The sequence below is a fragment of the Artemia sp. Qi Xiang Cuo genome, chromosome 12 (genome assembly GCF_049724085.1).
Source record: "Artemia sp. Qi Xiang Cuo chromosome 12, ASM4972408v1, whole genome shotgun sequence".
NCBI lineage: Eukaryota > Metazoa > Arthropoda > Branchiopoda > Anostraca > Artemiidae > Artemia > Artemia sp. Qi Xiang Cuo.
The window spans coordinates 59,026,336-59,044,089 of NC_142805.1; the positions used below are offsets into that span (position 1 = coordinate 59,026,336).

Genomic DNA, 17,754 nt, shown 5'->3' on the forward strand with positions numbered 1-17,754 from the left:
GATTCCTTCCCTGATTGTCTTATCAATACTAGAAAGCCTAAGTTTTTCGGAGTAATCCGTGGTGTGGATATCGAGTTCGACATTGAAGCTCTAGCAGCCACTTTGCCTGGGATTCTGGAGTTCAGGCGCCTTGGAATGTCGAGAACAATAAAGGTGTCGTTTGAGTCCGAAGCATTTTTAAAATATTATATCGTCCATGGGATTAAGTTCGGTTACGAGCTCTACAGAGTTGAGAAAGACAAGGTGCTTCCAAAACGATGTTTCGCATGTCAAAGTCCCTCTCACACCGAAAAAAACTGTGATTCTTCTACTCTGAAGTGTGCTCGTTGCAGTGGAAATCATAGATCAACGAAGAATACTCCATGTACTAACCCCATTTGTTGTGCAAATTGCAACTCAACTAACCACCCGTCTTACAGTTTCAGTTGCCCTGCTATGAAAAAGCTTTTTAAATGAATATTGGTTCTACGATTACGTCCTTTAATTCGAATGGAGTCATTGGCAAATTTGTAGTGCTGAATGAATTTGTTTCTGAAAATAGTTCAATACTATGTTTGCAAGAGCATCATTTGTTGGACCATTCTTTGAATATGTTAAGTTCCCTTTCAAGTCTACATGATATATTTACCGTTCCTGCGAGGCCTACCGGAGGCCGCCCTGCGGGTGGCATTGCTACATTTGTTCCTAAAGAATTTAGTGCTATTTTATCTTGTGCTGATGAGTCTTTTCTTGCCTGCAAACTTTTTGATTGTGTTTTGGTCAATTGCTATTTGCCTACTGACTATCATGTTGATTCGTCTTTTGAAGCCTTTACGTCAGCTTGCCATAGACTTAGTAGCTTTATTGCCATATTAGATTCGAGTTTAAGTATTTTTATTTTTGGTGATTTTAACTGTGATCTTGAGAGTGTAAATGAACGTAGCACAATTTTATTTTCATCTTTACCAAATTTTAATATCTGCCGTAAGACACTTGATTTTACTTATTCTCATTGGAGTGGGAGTACGAGTAATATTGACCATGTACTTTTTAATTTTTCCCCATCTATTATAGTAAAAGTTATCCCGGATTTCCCGATAAGTGATCATTTACCTATTCAGTTTTTGACATCGTTTTCTGTAATTCATGATTCTGTTTCTGCTTCTAATTTTATTCCAATTCGCCCTAAATATTTTGAGAGAATTATCTGGGATGAAAAACTGATTCCGGCTTACCAAGATAAAGTTGATTCTTTAGCTCGAAAAGTAGTTGTACCTGATATTCTGAAGTGTCATAAAGATAACATAGAGCTTGAGCTTAATTGAATATATCTTCAGTTATTACATTGCTTAAATTATGGTGCTAAAGAAACTTTTGGAGTTAAAAAGTGTAAACCCAATGTTGAAAAACCTTTTTGGTCGTCAAATCCGTTTCTTGTACATGCTAATCATGAATCTAAATTAGCTTTTAGACATTGGAAAAATAGTGGAAAACCGCGTGATCTTCATCCGGCTTTTCTATGCATGAAAAAAAAGAAGGCAATTTTCCAGTTGGAGCTTCGTCGTCATAATAATATTTTGCTAATGGATGCTTTGTCTGAAGTTGATATGAATAAAAAGAAACTTTGGAAAGCTCTACGTTCAACAAAGAGAGTTAATGAACCTTCTAAAAAGAATGGCCCTTCTCTTGTTGAGTGGGAAACTCATTTTGTAAACCTTTCGAAATCTTGTGATGATCCTGAACAACTTTCGCATGTTGATATAATTTTAAACAGTTCTTTTAATTCGCATGATTTTTCTATTTCGTTTGATTCTTTGTTGGGTGCATGCCGTAATTTAAAGCCACAATCCTCTAATGACCATGATGGGATTTTTTCAAATCATGTGAAATTTGCTCCAACTTCTTTTCTTCTTCTTCTTTTGACTTTTTTTAATCTTATTCTCAAGTTTGGTAATGTTCCCCCGTCTTTTAGGATTGGGGTGGTAACTCCTATTCTAAAATCTGGTAAAAGAGATCTCCGTTCTTGTGATTCGTATAGGCCGATAACGAAGGGTTCTATGATTGGTAAACTTTTTGAATTATGTATAAAGGATCTTTTTGATTATTTGGATGTTGGTCTTAATCAAGTAGGGTTCAAAAAAGGAATGGGCTTTGACCATGCGCATACAACATTTGATGCGATAATTTAAGAGTCAAGGTCTACTGGCTTCCCACTTTATACACTTTTATTGATATAAAAGGAGCTTTTGACAATATTTCGCATGCTTCCGCTCTTTCAGCTCTTATTTCTGGTGGGATTCCCCTTTCTGTGGTTAGAGTTCTTAGATCTTGGTATTCGGGGCTTAGGATAAAAATTTTTGCACATACTTCTGATTCTCTTTCTAATCCAATTTCCGTGGGTCGGGGCGTGAGACAGGGTGGGGTTTTATCTCCTTATATTTTTAACGCATGTCTGGCGGAGTGTCTTCGTTCTTTATCTACAACCCTTATTTCTAGGGGACGGGATGTGTCTTTTCTTGCATATGCTGATGATATTATCCTATTGAGCCGTTCTAAAGCTAGTCTAATTAAGAATTTTAATTCCCTTTCTAGTCTGCTTAATGTTCGTGGCCTTTCTATTAGTATTAAAAAATGTCAATTTTTTCCCGTTAATGTTAATGACCGAGCTGAATTAATTTGCGATAGAAATATATCATTTCCGGTTTCTGATGCTGTTGTTTATCTTGGGTTACCTTATTCTGCTTCAGCTCGTGAATCTAAGTCGATGCTAATTTTACATATTCAAGAAAAAATTAGAAAGGCGTTTGGTTCCATAATACGGCTACGTGGTGTTTATCGTCGTGAAATTCTAGGTTCTCTTTTTAATGCAGTAGCCCTCCCGCATGTTCTTTATCCTTCCCTTCTTCTTCGAGATTTTAAAATTTGTGATTTTTCAGCAATTCGCGTTTGTTATTTTAAATATTGTAAGTTTTTACTTGGTTTTCCAATTTCCTTTAGTAATACTGAATTAGTTTCAAAATTTAAAATTAAAGAGCCGTTGGAAATAGCCAAGGTAAAAATAAATAATTTTTACCGTAAATCTGAAAATATACTCTATGTTCATAATCTTTTTCCTTTTTTTTCTATAGTTTAAAAAGTGCATGATTTCATTATTACTATTTGTTGCATTTGATTAAGTTTTCTTTTGGGCAATTTGTAAATTGTTGCCATGTTTGATGGTGTGTTATTTGGATTTTTGAAGATTTATTTAATTATCTTTTATACTCCTCGTTTTTGAGGGAAATAAATAAATAATATTTGTAGAAGAGGATAGGCTAGGTTATTTTTGTATGCTATAAACCATAGATTATATTATCCATACCCAGAGCCAAAGGTTGTACCTCAAATTTTTTTCTGAAAATGAATTGCTAACTGTGAAAGATCTATATGGAAAATTTTCATCCACTGGTCGCACTTTATGAAATGTATTTACTCTATAAAAGGTAGGAGGGGAGAAGGCAGGTTAATGGGGTCGGCCACAATTGAAGCAAAATCTTATTCAGTTGATAAAGCAACCAATCACGATTTTATGTAGTATTAGCAAAATAAAGCCACAATATTTATCTAGAAACTTTATATTTTCAAACATTTTATTTAGATCCCAAGACAGAAAATGTTTCCATAATAAATTCTAAAAGATATTTTAGCTTCACCAGTAAAATTATGAAGTAATTGGATGGCATTTTGTTTTTGTCACGACGAAGTTAAATTACGAAAGACGAGGCATATATTATGGTATATATAAGTGGTGTATACTACTACTATTACTGCTAATAACTCACTCCAGCACCAACCCGCCTGAGCCAACACAACTGCACAATCCTCCTCCACCCGAGGCTACTTACCAGAGCCATCGCCATGTCCGGATTAAAAAAGTGGAATTCGGATTTTCCACCAGGGTTGGAGACGAGCTCATTTTCCAAATTTCCAATTAGCCGGGTTTCGGATGCACACAAAATGCTTATGCAATATCTTTGGCATTCGCCTGCAATGAAGGTCCGGGTCGCAGGGCATTTTAATGAGCCAGCACCCCACACTGAGGGATTGTCGATGTTTCAACAGGTGGTCGGCTAGTTCACTCTTCGTCAGGGTTGCCGGAGCCTCCGACGCGTCACTTGCCCGGAATGCCGTAACCAAAGTTGTTTTTTTAATTCTCTCTGCTATTTCCATCAATTCATGGGAATATATTTAACCGACGGGTCCCCAATTCGACGGCACCCCTTCTGCGTGTTAGCCGGCGTCTGCCAAGGTTAGGTTGACAGGGCCGTTGCCACTCTTCTGCCACGGTGATACCCCGCAGCTTGATTTCTCCCTGAAGATCTAGAGACGAAGAAGGTATCTGTGGTGCAGCCAAGAGACCCACAACCCTCTCTAGGGGCGGAACAGCAACCTTTATCTGCCCAGCCTAATCTACAGGGGAATGTACCCATAAAGGTCTAAATTAATAATGTAAGCTGTTCTTGAAATATCGCTTTGTCACCTTTTTGAAAATCTACATATTCATAGTTTATTTTGATTTAGTTAACATCCGCCTAAATACTCCTTAAAAGCCTCACCTTCCCATCTCAAAATTTCATGGAAATTGCACCTTCATACCCTTAGGCATAGTTGTAACCAGGGGCGTACCGAGGGGGAGGGGGCGGGGAGGGGCACGCCGCCCCTCCAACGGTTTTGGCATTTGGTAAAATTTTCACCGAAGGCGAAAATTTTGGCAGAAATTTTGCAAAATTGCCCGAAATTTAGCAAAACTCTTGATTTCTGCAAAAAATTCGGCATAAATCAGGTAGCGATTCGGTACAATTTACGAAGATCGCCCCCCCCCCAATGAAACGAGTCTCGGGACGCCACTGGTTGTAATAGTAGTCCCATTAGTAGTACTGGTATTACTGGTGGTAGTATTAATAGTAATAGCGGTAGTACTAGTAGTAGCAGTAGTATTAACGTATTGCCTTTTAGTGAGTAGAATATCCCTCTCATATACTTCTTGAAATTTTCAACTCAATGCTCTTAGCCTTACAAGTAACTGCAATACAAGAAGTAGTAGTAAATGTAGCAGTGATAGTAGTATAAGTAGTAGCGTGCACATATTGCCTTTTGGTCGGATGATCTTCCCCTTTAAACATTTTGTAAAAGTTACAACTTAATACCCAAATAAATTCTTGAGATACGCTCTTTAGAAAATGTACATGCACATACCGTCTTTTGATTTAGTCCAAATTATCCCTCAACATTGTAAATAGAGCAGTGTGGTAGTAGTAGTGGTGGTAGTTGTAGTAGTAGTTGTAGCATGCAAATATTTCCATTTTGATCATCTCCCTTATTATTTACTGAAAGTTCCAAATTAATTTACCCAGTCTTTCCTGAGTTAACGCCCTTTTGAATATCCACATAACGTGTTTTGATTTAGTTCAAGACTCCCCTCAACATTCTCCGAAAGGGTCACCTCAATACCCTTCGTTTTTTTCGACGGTAAAGTTCAAACATGCACACTTTATCAATAACATATACTATATCTAAACAATGAACGGATTGCCTAACTTACAGCCAACTTGCCCTGAGGGCTGTGAAGAGGTTCACATCCCCAAAGACATAATTACTGGACCTTTGAGCAATTTTGAGAAAAATAGCTCTCTTAAAATTTTGATCGGATTTGTTTTGGGGAATGATAGGCTTAGGGAGGGGGAATAATTGACTTTAATTTTCTTTTGACTCTTAAAAAGGCCACTAGAACTTCCACCCAAATAAGCCCCCACCGATCCGAAGTTTATACGACCACCCATTCAGTAAAAACCTTATATGTCTCATGGCATAACTTGCAAACCTTCTTCCTGGGCTGTGGGGGGGGGTTGGCACCTCCAATGACATAATTTTCGAAACTTTCAATTACGCTGAAGCAAATGTCTTTCTCAAATTTTTGATTGGATGTATTTGGGGAAATGATGGGAAGAGTAGGGGGGGGGGCTGTTTATTCCTCCAATCACTTCCGACTATTTAATAGGTCACTAGTTCTTTCAATTTCCAATCGAATGAACCGTTTTCGACGTTCCTACAACTCCTCCTATACGAAGTGTCCTGGTCTAAAAAATAAATAAATAATACATTGTGCCCAAATCGCTCTTTACTTAGGCAACGCTATTGCTCTGCCTATGATATAGCCTAAGAAAGCGAAAGAAAACCATATATTTTGCACAGCTTACTGTTTGAGATACAGTCTGTGGGACCCAAAACAATCCGTAGACAATTTCTTTGGAAAACATCTAACAAATTCTCTTACGTCTTTTGGAGCGCCACGCTCCAGAACCATACTTTACCACTATAAAACAGTGTTTTGCCTAAAACAATGTTTTCAATATTCATTTTAGCATCCTAGTAGTGGTGTCAAACTGAAACATTTTGAGGCACGAACTGGGCCACTGGTCGTTCCTACACCCGCCATCTCTTTTCACTGACATTTTAGCAAAAATGAAGACATGTTACGCCTACTTTCAACCAAAATAACGCAAGGGTTTTTAATCTCTATGATAAGAGAAGCAAAGTCGAACAGTTACTGCTTCCGCACCTGTAATCTTTCAGAGGAAAGGTAGGTATGTTCCACTTGGTATAAATCAAAACATGGAATGACTTTCAACCTGCATGATTTAAAGCATATATTGGGCAGGTCTGCCCTCCCCTCCCACCACCAACTTTTTTGGAGAAAAACAGGCATGTTGCATGCCTAAGAGAGAAGAGGGAAGAAGGTAAAAAAAATACAAAAAAAAACGGACAATCGAAAAATTGAGAAGATCCGAAGCACCATCCAGTAGCCAGGGCCCTAGTATAAATTGCATACATGTTTCCATCGGGTTCCCCAGTGCGAAAGGTATGTTTCAATACTTGCCTGATTTCCCTTTACATACCTAGCTAATAAGCTTACAGCTCCTGCAACAACTGGACTAGCAACACTCGTTCCAGAGAGACTTCGACATCCACCTTTTATACTGGAGCCACGAACAGTCGACCCATAAGTGACAATATCGGGTTTGAGTCGCCCGTATCCACTCGGCAGCTCCCAAGTGGTCATCCCTAAAAATGGACATTAAGGTAATGTGCCCGTTAGAAGTAGGTTACTATTTCAGTGGCACTCTAATGTGTAACTACATCTTTTCAAGATAAACCAAACTGATCACAGCGATATAAGGATTACATAGCTACAGATAGATACATAATAGTGTAACAGTGTACCTATTTATTTGTTTCTATGCAGCCCACACATACAAATAAGTGTAAAGGTAGAATAAAAAAATTAACGAAAAATGGGGCAAATACAGATCCAATGTTGGGGAAGGGGGGTCAACGGAACTTGGGATCCCAACATTTGTATTTTGCACCCCACCACCCCTGTTGTTAATGCATGCCAAAGTCTCCTATGCCATATATCCAACACCAGAGCAATATAAAAAAATGATGGAATTATTCACCAAAAAATGAATTTGTCCAGAATGGAAGATAAAGAAATAATATACATAATTTAAAACAATTTCTCCAAGTTCTTTTCAAACACCAGTTTTAAACATTTGGAGAAAACAAAAAGTCCAGAGCAGACAATGTAACTATGTAAGCCTATATTCCTTTGTATACATGTCTGCAAATGTATAAATACTACTACTACCACTAATACTAGTCCTACTACTAACAACTCATTTCAAAACCAATCCACCTGAGGCCAACACCGGGGCTGCCAACTGCCGACGCCAAAAAAGAGTGCAAATCAGAGCAGAAAAAGAGTGAAAGTTGTTAAAAAAGAGAGCAAGTAAACAAATTGCACACGCGCGCTGTCGTCGCGCGCGCAGCCCCTTTCCCTGTTCTGACAGCTCATACGCCATTTACAAATAATTATCAGTTATCCTTCGATCCATATACATATTACCTTTAAATTTTTTTCAAATGTATTTAAAATAAAATTAGGAGGACTCCCTACTTAAATCAAACTCTAAATAATGGATTAAATAATGATTATTATCATTCTTTTTTAGCTTAAAAGGTAATCCTATGCTGGAAATTTGCAGGTGTTTACTTTGATTGCTTGGATCTTTAACTGAACTATAGTTGACTGCATCAAATGTCCAGTTAAAGTTTTGAAAGGAATATAAACAATCAAACATTTATACAATTGCATCAAACATTTGATGCAGTTGACTGCATCAAATGTTTTGAAAGGAATATAAGAGGTTCAAGGTGCTAGTCGTGAACTTTAGCTAGCCGTATAACTTCACCGTAGTCAAGTCAAGTACCGTTTTTTATTTCGCTTAATACTTTTTATATCATCATTTCATAAAAGAGTGTAAAGAGCAAAAAATGGGCAAAAAGAGTGCAAATCCGGTCCGTGGTGTGAAAGAGTGCAATGAAAAAAGAGCGCATTTCACACGGAAAGTGTGCAAGTCGGCAACCCTGGCCAACACTGCTGCGAAAGCTCCTCCTTCATCCTAATCTATTCAAGGCTCCCCTCTTTACACCTTCCCAAGGATTTTCAACTTCATTTAGATCTTTCTTTACGGCCTCTTCCCCACCCAATTCGAGAACAACTTCATTTCAGTTTGGCCCTAGATGGATGGCCAAAAAGGACGATTTTTGACAATCTGTCATCGTAATCAATCCGGCAATCTAAACACCTACTTTGCGGTAGCTAAAACCAAAATGAAATTATTGCTTACATAGAAATTGAAAATTTTCCAAATCTCCAGTGTATACACAATTCTAAATAAATGAGATCTGCATTAATCCTGACGTCAGAAATTATTTGAAATAGATTAAAATTAGTTAATCATTATTTTGCTTTTTTAATCAACATCTTTAACTTAAAAGTTTAATTAAAAATAAAAAGTTCAGTTTGATTTAAAGTAAAGAATAAAGTTTCAACAAGGATGATTAAAGTCACAAAATAATGAAAACAAGTATACAGCTGAATCACCACAATCCACAAACAGTGTACATAAATAGAGAAATTTTCCCCCATTTTTGTTTTTATGGACATGGCCATAATGGCTTCTGAATTTATTGCATATAATGCCATATAAACTATAATTATATCTCAAATTTTGACACTAAAAGTTATTAGTGGTAAGATTCAAAACAATTAGTCTTTCTTTCCTTTTTTAATTAACATGTTTAAATAAGAAGTCTCTTTTAAAATAACGAGTAAATCTTCACGAAGTATGATGAAAGTCATAAAATAATGAAACAATTATAGAGTTAAACCATCACAACCTATATCTGGTTTCTTTTGTTAATTTTAGTTCAGGTTAACTTGTTATATGTTTTGGATTCAGATTTTTATCAATTTTTTTTCTAGTCATAAGACGGACGGAAAAAAAATGTGCATCACAATTTTAGCAGCAAACTTCGGAAATATTGATACTGCTTTTTTCTCGTAACCATGTAATCTCGTCATTACGCTATCTTGTTATAATATATTTTCTCACATAGATTTTTTATTGATGGCGAAGTCTGGCTTGTAATGCATATAGTTCAGGATTGAAAAAGATAAAAAAATATTCATTGTAAGGAATATGGTTTAATTTATATTTTTTATAAAAAGAATAAATGTCATCCAGGTTTCGACAACGAGACAACATTCGTTTGTTGAAAAAGAAATCGATTATTAATTCCTTAAATAATTCAACTAAAATTATGATTCATTATATAATTTTTGTGAATGTGGCAATGATTATTTTTTCTATGCACACCCAACTCCGTCGATGACGCAAACAAAATATACTCTTTGAGAGATGTCACCAAAACCTGGATCCTGCTTGTGTAAAATAAAAAATTACATTTTTTTAAATGTGACACAAGTATAAAAAATAGAATAACTTTGCGTCATAAATCCTGGACAACTGTAAGAAATATACCCAACATTGCATAGATAGTACAACGAAATTTTAGCCAAATTTGTTGGTTACAGCTGTATTCACCATTTACGCCATTTTTCTTAATTTCTATTCCCATGATGGCGAATACAGCTGTGCTCGCCATCAACTAAAATTTTGATTCATTATACAATTTTTGCGAATGTGGCAATGCATATTTTTTCTATGCACACCCAACTCCGTCAATGACGCAAACAAAATATGCTGTTTGAGAGATGTCACCAAAACGTGGTTCCTGCTTATTTAAAACAAAATTGCGCTTTTTTTTAAATGTGACACAAGTATAAAAAAAGAATGACTTTACGTTATAAATCGTGGGCAATTGTAAGAAATATACCTAACATTGCGTAGAGAATACAGCGAAATTTTAGCCAAATTTATTGGTTACAGCTGTATTTGCCATTTACGCCTTTTTTCTTAAACAGTCATAGAGGTTTACTTTAAATCATCAACAATAGAGCTAATAAGAACTAATAGAACAAACAAGTAATTGAAAAAACATAGTTCTTTAGCACAATTGCAGTCAGCAGGAAGGGGGGAGTGTTCCTTGAGATTGGCACCAAGCATCAATCATTTGTGTAATCACCGCCATAGGTTTTTTTTAATTTTTTAATAGAAGGACAACCGTGGCACCAAACAAATCGATTTTTATTATCATAAATTTCAAGACTTTTCAGAGCAGAACCCTAAGTTTTTCGGCAGAGGGGAGAGGGAGGGGGGTCACCCAGGAGAGTCCTCAGCCCCCAGCCCCAATACTCAACGCCTATGCCTATTGTAATCCTGCTTGGCTATATCTATGTGTAGAAACTCCTTATTCTTGATTCGACATCTTTAAAAGGCGAGCATTTTCTAATGTTTTCTATTTTTAAGTTCTTCCTTTCTTTTATTGTGTTTCTTTTACTTAAAATGTTTCTTTTCTTTTCAATCCCTACATTTTCTTTTTACGCTGCACAGGATATTCAGATGGAACACTGGTGTTCTGTTTATCCTTGTTTTAGCTATGTTTATTGAAGAATTACCCCCCCCCCCCAGCCTTTTGATTCTATTAACTTGTTTTTAAACAAAAGGCAACGGGCTCTAAAAAGTTACTCAAATCAGAAGCAGAATCTTGCATGCCCCTATAGAGTTACTGATGGTTACTTGTTTAACGTGTGATAAAGTGTTTTACAAGTTTACCGTGAAAATAAAACAAGCTATACAAGTAATCTGGTCGTTGTGTGGGTGGCTGCCTCTAGTTGACTTGTGAAACAACAATATAATATCAAAAATGGAATCAAACCTCTCGATGAAAATCGGGCAATCTGATCTTCAAAATTAATTCCTCCAACACCAATCACATCCATTTGGTCAGCTGGGTTATTTAAAGTGCCATATAATGGTCCGTCGTTGCCAATAGCCGATACCAGAATAACGCCATTAGCCGTCAACTCCCAAACCTTATCGATAAAAGGGTGGTCCATAAAGTCAGGTCCACCGATACTTAAATTTAGCACGTGTATCTTCTTTAGGATTGCGTAATTAAAGGCATCTAAAAACCAGGAAGTGTAGGATACCTTAAAGTAAACGTAATAAACGTTTATTTTAATAAAATAAACGTAATAAACGTTTATTTTAATAAAATAAACGTAATAAACGTTTATTTTAATAAAATAAACGTAATAAACGAGTTAATAAAATTTAATAAACACAAAAATTTTAATTTTATAAACAAGTTAATAATTAAATGTCCCTACAAACCAGGATGTGCACGATACCTTAAAATAAACGTAATAAACGTTTATTTTAATAAAATAAACGTAATAAACGAGTTAATAAAATTTAATAAATATAAAAATGTTAATTTTATAGACAAGTTAATAATTAAATGTCCCTACAAACCAGGATGTGCATGATACCTTTAAAGGATGTGCATGATTACATTGCATTTTCAGATTATATTTTATCTCTTTCTATACGAGAGGAGTTACAGCAATGTAGTGCTACTGTTGATGTATCTTTTGATTTTATTAAGCAGGCCCTTATAGAAGGTAAGGATCAATATGTACCAATATATATTAGTAGACAGTTTTTTAAAAATAGACAGATCCTTCCTGGGTATATTGTACAAATGCTAAAAGAAAAAGGTGATAGGTGGCGTGATCATTTAAGATTTAAAACCTTAGATTCTTGGTTAAATTATAAAAGAGCTAGAAATAGAGCAACTAAATTCCTTCGTTTAAATCGTCAAGAGGTGGAGACATCAGTCCAAAGTTGCCCAAAAAGATTTTGGAGATATGTGAGAAGGAATCAAGTTTCACAATCCCCATCATCCACTTCCTTTATAGATCCTAAAACTTTTTCATATATAGATGATGATTTTGCAAAATCACAACTTTTCAATTAGGTATTTGGTTCAGTTTTTACTCAAACACGCACCATAAAACACACTCAGTTTATTCCTCCAGATTTAACAAAAAAGTTTCTTGATTAAGAGTTTACAGTCCAGCAGGTTTATCTGACACTCCGAAATCTTGATCCAGGAAAGGTACCAGATATTGATGGATTTTCTAATGTGATGTTACGTGAACTTGCATCAGTGCTTGCTTGACCACTCACATATCTCTTTAATCTTTGTCTCTCATCTGGTAAATGTCCTTCAGCTTGGAAAAGAACTATCACTAAGCCATTGTACAAGAATGGTTCAAAGTCCCATTTCAATAATTACAGACCAATTTCAAATACATCAATCTTTTCCCGTATAATGGAGAAAATTATTGTGAGAAGAATCCAGGCCCATTTTGTGGAAAATATCTTATGGCATTCTGCTCAGCATGGTTTCCGTAAGCGACGATCTTGTAACAAGTAATTTCTCATGGTTATCCATGATTTTCAGTTGATGGCTGATAAGGGTATTTTGTTTGATTGCATTTATTGCATAAAAACTTTTCCAAAGCATTCGAGAAAATTTTCATTCCACTTCTGATAAACAAATGTCAACTATATGGTATAGGCCCACAAACTAAAGCATGGATAACAGATTATCTTACAAATAGAAGCCAAAAGGTTGCAGTAGGTGATGCTTTGTCATCACCTATGTCTGTCATAAGTGGAGTTCCACAAGGCAGTTGTCTTGGGCCAGTACTCTTCTGCCATTTTATCAATGATTTGCCAGGCGTTGTTAGGAATTAGACCATAAAAATGTTTGCAGATGATGTAAAATCTACAGGCCAGTCATGAGTGAATATGAGATTTCTTTACTTCAAGAAGATTTGGTTGCTCCTGAACAGTGGTGTGCTGGGTACTCTATATTCATTCATGAAACGAAGTGCAACATTATGCACTGTTTGTGTAGACTCTCTCTACATTACCATTAGTTTGTTGTGGGTAAATCAATTTCAAGTGTGGAATATGTTCGTGACCTTGGGATTTTTTTTATTCAAGTCTCAAATTTAATAAACATGTATCAGACATCACCCATAAGGCAAATTGCCAATTATTACGTCTATGGCGTAATTTTTCTAAGTTTAATCTTCATTCACTGATTTCACTTTATGTATCCACTGTACGTCCAGTACTTGAGTATTGCTCATCAGTATGGTATCCCCTTAATAAGAGAGATAGAGAGAGGGTTGAGAGAGTGCAACGTAGGGCCACCAAGTCATCTACCTTACCACCAGAGAATGCAAAGACTACAGTTGCCTTCTCTCCAGTTCAGACGTGATAGACCCGACGTAATAAATACATTTCGCATTTTTAGGAATATTGATAATATCACCCCAACTCACTTTTTCACTTTTACAGAATACAGTAGTACCCGTCAACACCAACACAAAATTTACCCACCATGTTCACACAAAAGATAAGGCCAAAATTCTTTGTCTAGCCGAGTGTAGAACACTTGGAATTCACTTCCATCAGAAATAGTTGCAAGTGCAACGGTCCAGTCTTTCAAAAGTAGTTTAGACTTTACATATCTCTATACTGGGTCCTATCACAATCGAATTTGAGAATATTTTTTACTTTTGTATTACCTGATTTGTGACAGTATGACAGTTATTTTGTAGGCTTACTTTTTGGTAGGTTTCAATTATTAACAGATATATTTCAGTTAAATTGGTGTGTTATTGTATGTTTCAGTAATATTGTTTCCAATGTTTTCAGTTACTGTATGTTTTTGTTATGTCATTGACATTGTTATAGACTTTTTTATAATTGTTTTGTGCGACAAGCTTGTTAAGCTTACCGTATCTTGGTATTAATAAAAAAATAAAAATAATAAATAAATAATAAAGAAATTTAATTTTATAAACAAGTTAATAATTTTTTTATAAATAAGTAAATAATTTTTTTTAATAAAGAAGTTAATAATCAAATGCACCTAGAAACCCAGATGTGTATCGCACCTTAAAATAAATGCAAGATAATAAACTTGATGACATAGCAAATAAATTTAATATAAATAAACAAGTTAATTTCATAAGTAAGTTAATATTGTTTTATAAACAAGTTAATAATTATATGCATATACAAACGAGGATGTCTATGACACATAAAAATAAATGTAAGAAGCGAGTTAATAAATATAAAATTGAAAATCTCACAGATTCGACCTTCAATTGCAAATATGTTGACGCTGAAAAATATACTAGTTGGAAAAAAGACCTTCTCTAGGTGGTAATACAGCACTGATGAAGAAGCAGCAATTTAAGTTGGGAATTTTGATATTGCCTAATTTTAAAGGCAAAGTATTGGAGGTTGGAGGGGGCAAAAACATATTATTCAAAACCTAGGAGGGGGGGGCAATTTTGTTGCTTTTTAAATGTAAATACCAAAAAAGCCTTTTCTTAAAGAAAATACCAAAAATGCATTTTTCAAAGTCTAGAGGGAGAGAGAATCTTTGGCAGGGGAAGTGTGAAAAAAACCGAAAAAATAGATTCCTCATTTTTGTGTATAGAGCACTGAAACCCCCACTCAGGGGTTCTTGCTCTAGTAATGGATAATCTTAAACTTAATTAATACTACATATTTATGTCGCAATACTACGTCGCAAGGCGAGGTTACTCGGTGACATGCCAACCTATAGAAGCCTTAATGGTGTCCGCAAAAAAATTGATACAGCGAGACAAGAAGCTGTTTGTGGAAAGGAAGGCATATGAGCTAGAGGGTGCAGCCAAGAAAGGTGACGTTGGCAGTCTCTATTAGCATCTCCGTGATCTAACAGGCGACATAGCCCCCTCGGTTGCATCTGTTGTCTCTGTGGATGGCCAGCCGCTCAGTGACGAAGCTGCCCAGGTCAGTCGATGGAAAGACCAATTCTCGGGCCTCCTCAACGCCAAGGCCGTAGCGCAGACTGACCAAGGAGCTCATCAGCCTAGCCGCCAGCACCCAGGAACTGCTGACAAGTGACAGAGAAACTCCTTTCACGTCATCAGAAATTTAAACAACAGTAAAACGTTTGAAGAACAACAAAGCGGCAGGCGTATGTGAAATATCTGCTGAGCTCCTGAAGTATGCCGGACCGGCGATGCTACTTTGGCTCCACATGCTGTTTTTTGGGGTTTAGCACACAGAATGGATCATGAAGGACTGGTGAGCTGATATAATCCTTCCCTTATGGAAGAGAAAGGGGAGCAAGAGCATCTGTTCGAACTACAGAGGCATAACGCTTCTTTCAGTGCCTGGAAAGCTCTTTGCTATGACCCTGCTGGATAGATGCACGAGTATCCCCAGAAGAAAGAGGAGAGTCTAGCAGGCGAGGTTTATGCCCGGGAGATCCACTTTTGAACAAATCTTTACCATGCGCCAGTTAATTGAGAAGACGAAGGAATTCAGGAGGAAAGCATATGTAGCCTTTGTGGACTTCAAGGCTGCGTTTGACTCGGTGGATCGCAACTCGCTCTGGCTGATACTTCGATCAACTGGTCTACCAGACAAATACTGCAAGTTGTCGAAAATCTTTACGAAGAGACCGTGAGTTGCGTCCAAGTCAACGGCAAACGGAGCACGACATTCGGCATCAAAACCGGTGTACGCCAAGGGTGTGCAGCCGCCCCGGAACTGTTCAATTGCGTGATAGACCATGTCATGACACGAACAACAAATCGCCTGCCCTTTGGTCTGCAGTTTGGAGATCGCGTTCTCACGGACGCTGACTTCGTAGATTATCTTGGTCTCGTTGCTGAATCGATCGACCAGTTGATTGACGCTCTGGAAGTCCTGCAGGAAGAGGCAGCAAAAGTGGGGCTGAAAATAAACTGGCTTAAAACGAAGATAATGGCAATTGAGCCCCCAAGCCCAGTATCACCCCCGGAGAACAGAACTGTTTGCGGAGCTCCTGTTGAAGTTGTGAAAAACTTCACTTATATTGGCTCTGTTCTGTCTAATGACGGCTCTATAGAGGAAGAGGTGTACAGCCGAATTTCAAAAGCCTCGTCTATCGTCGAAAAGCTCTACAATCTCTGGAGGATGCCGCATATATCTAGGCGCACGAAGATGCGAATTTATAATGCATCTGTAAGATCGGTCCTCCTCTATGCAGCGGAAACCTGGCCTCTCAAATCAACAATCCTCAGCACGATAGACGTCTGCCAGATGAAACAGCTCCGTCGGATTGAGGGACTCCGATGGGACGATTTTATAAGCAACGCAAGGTTGCTCGCACTCCCACACAGCGCACTCTCAGATGGTTCGGACACCTTCTGTGTATGCCGACGACAACCCTAGCCCGAATAGTCTACGATTTTGACGCTAAAGCTCATGGCTGGTTTCGGCCAAGGGGCAGACCTCAGACAAGGTGGAAGGATAGCCTCAACAAATTCTTGGAGTTGGCTAACATTGCTGTCGACGAGGCCCCACTAATAGCAGTAGACTGGTCAGCCTGGAGGAGCAGAGTTGCGACGCTCTCTACGCCACCCCCAACGCTGCAGGAGCCTTAAGTCAAGTAAGTCAAGTCAAGACATATTTAGAATCAGCCTAAAAAGTAGATTATGATTAAATGTGTTAATGTGCTAAGGGTAATTATTTGGTTAGAAATACCTATATAAGATTTTGAAACTCCTATCTTTAGGTATTTGGTAACTACTGACCAAACATTATTCCCTGTTAATTATTAGGAACATTATGGTTAAAACAACATCAACTGAGAAACAGCATATTCTGTAGAGAAATTTGAATTAAAATTATTTCAAAGGACGCATGCGACAATGTGACACCTAAAAAAAATAACAAACGAGTCCTATAATTTATAAATAAAAAGCTAAAATATTAGAAATTCACTTGCACTACAAATGACTATAACACACCAAAGAAATATAACAAGTGGATTAAAAAAAACTTGAATTATGTAACCCATTAATTATTCCTTCAACTACAAACATATCAAATCTGAAATATACTCAGGGGCACTCGAGCGCAAAGTTCAAATTATCGCAAAAAAATATATTTGAGCTCGAGAGGACATAATTCCATCATTTCTAGGTTTGGTTTGTATTCACTAAATATATATATATATATATATATATATATATATATATATATATATATATATATATATATATATAAATATATAAATATAATATATATATATATATATATATATATATATATATATATATATATATATATATATATATATATATATATATATATATATATATATATATATATATATATATATATATATATATATATATATACTATCTTTATAAACGAGCAATATTAGTGTATTTACTTATACATGTTGTCTCGAAAACAGCTCCATCTTTTTTCTAGAAAATTGGTATCTTGTGATATCATAGGCAGCGCCATCGCGCTGCATAAGTAAAGAACGATGTTGGCACAATGTACTATTTAT

The 17,754-nt window shown here is 36.4% G+C and overlaps 1 protein-coding gene across 1 annotated transcript in view; it reads right to left on the minus strand.

Moving 5' to 3' along the window:
- The window catches only part of LOC148946343 (membrane-bound transcription factor site-1 protease-like), a 94,412-nt gene that overhangs the window by 50,499 nt on the left and 26,159 nt on the right, over window positions 1-17,754 (minus strand). The window contains exons 6-7 of the mRNA XM_089098385.1: window positions 11,203-11,476; window positions 6,915-7,080 (exon numbers count right to left, since the gene is read on the minus strand). Of these exons, the coding sequence (XP_088954511.1) occupies window positions 6,915-7,080; window positions 11,203-11,476 (440 nt within the window). The remainder of the gene's footprint in view (window positions 1-6,914; window positions 7,081-11,202; window positions 11,477-17,754) is intronic.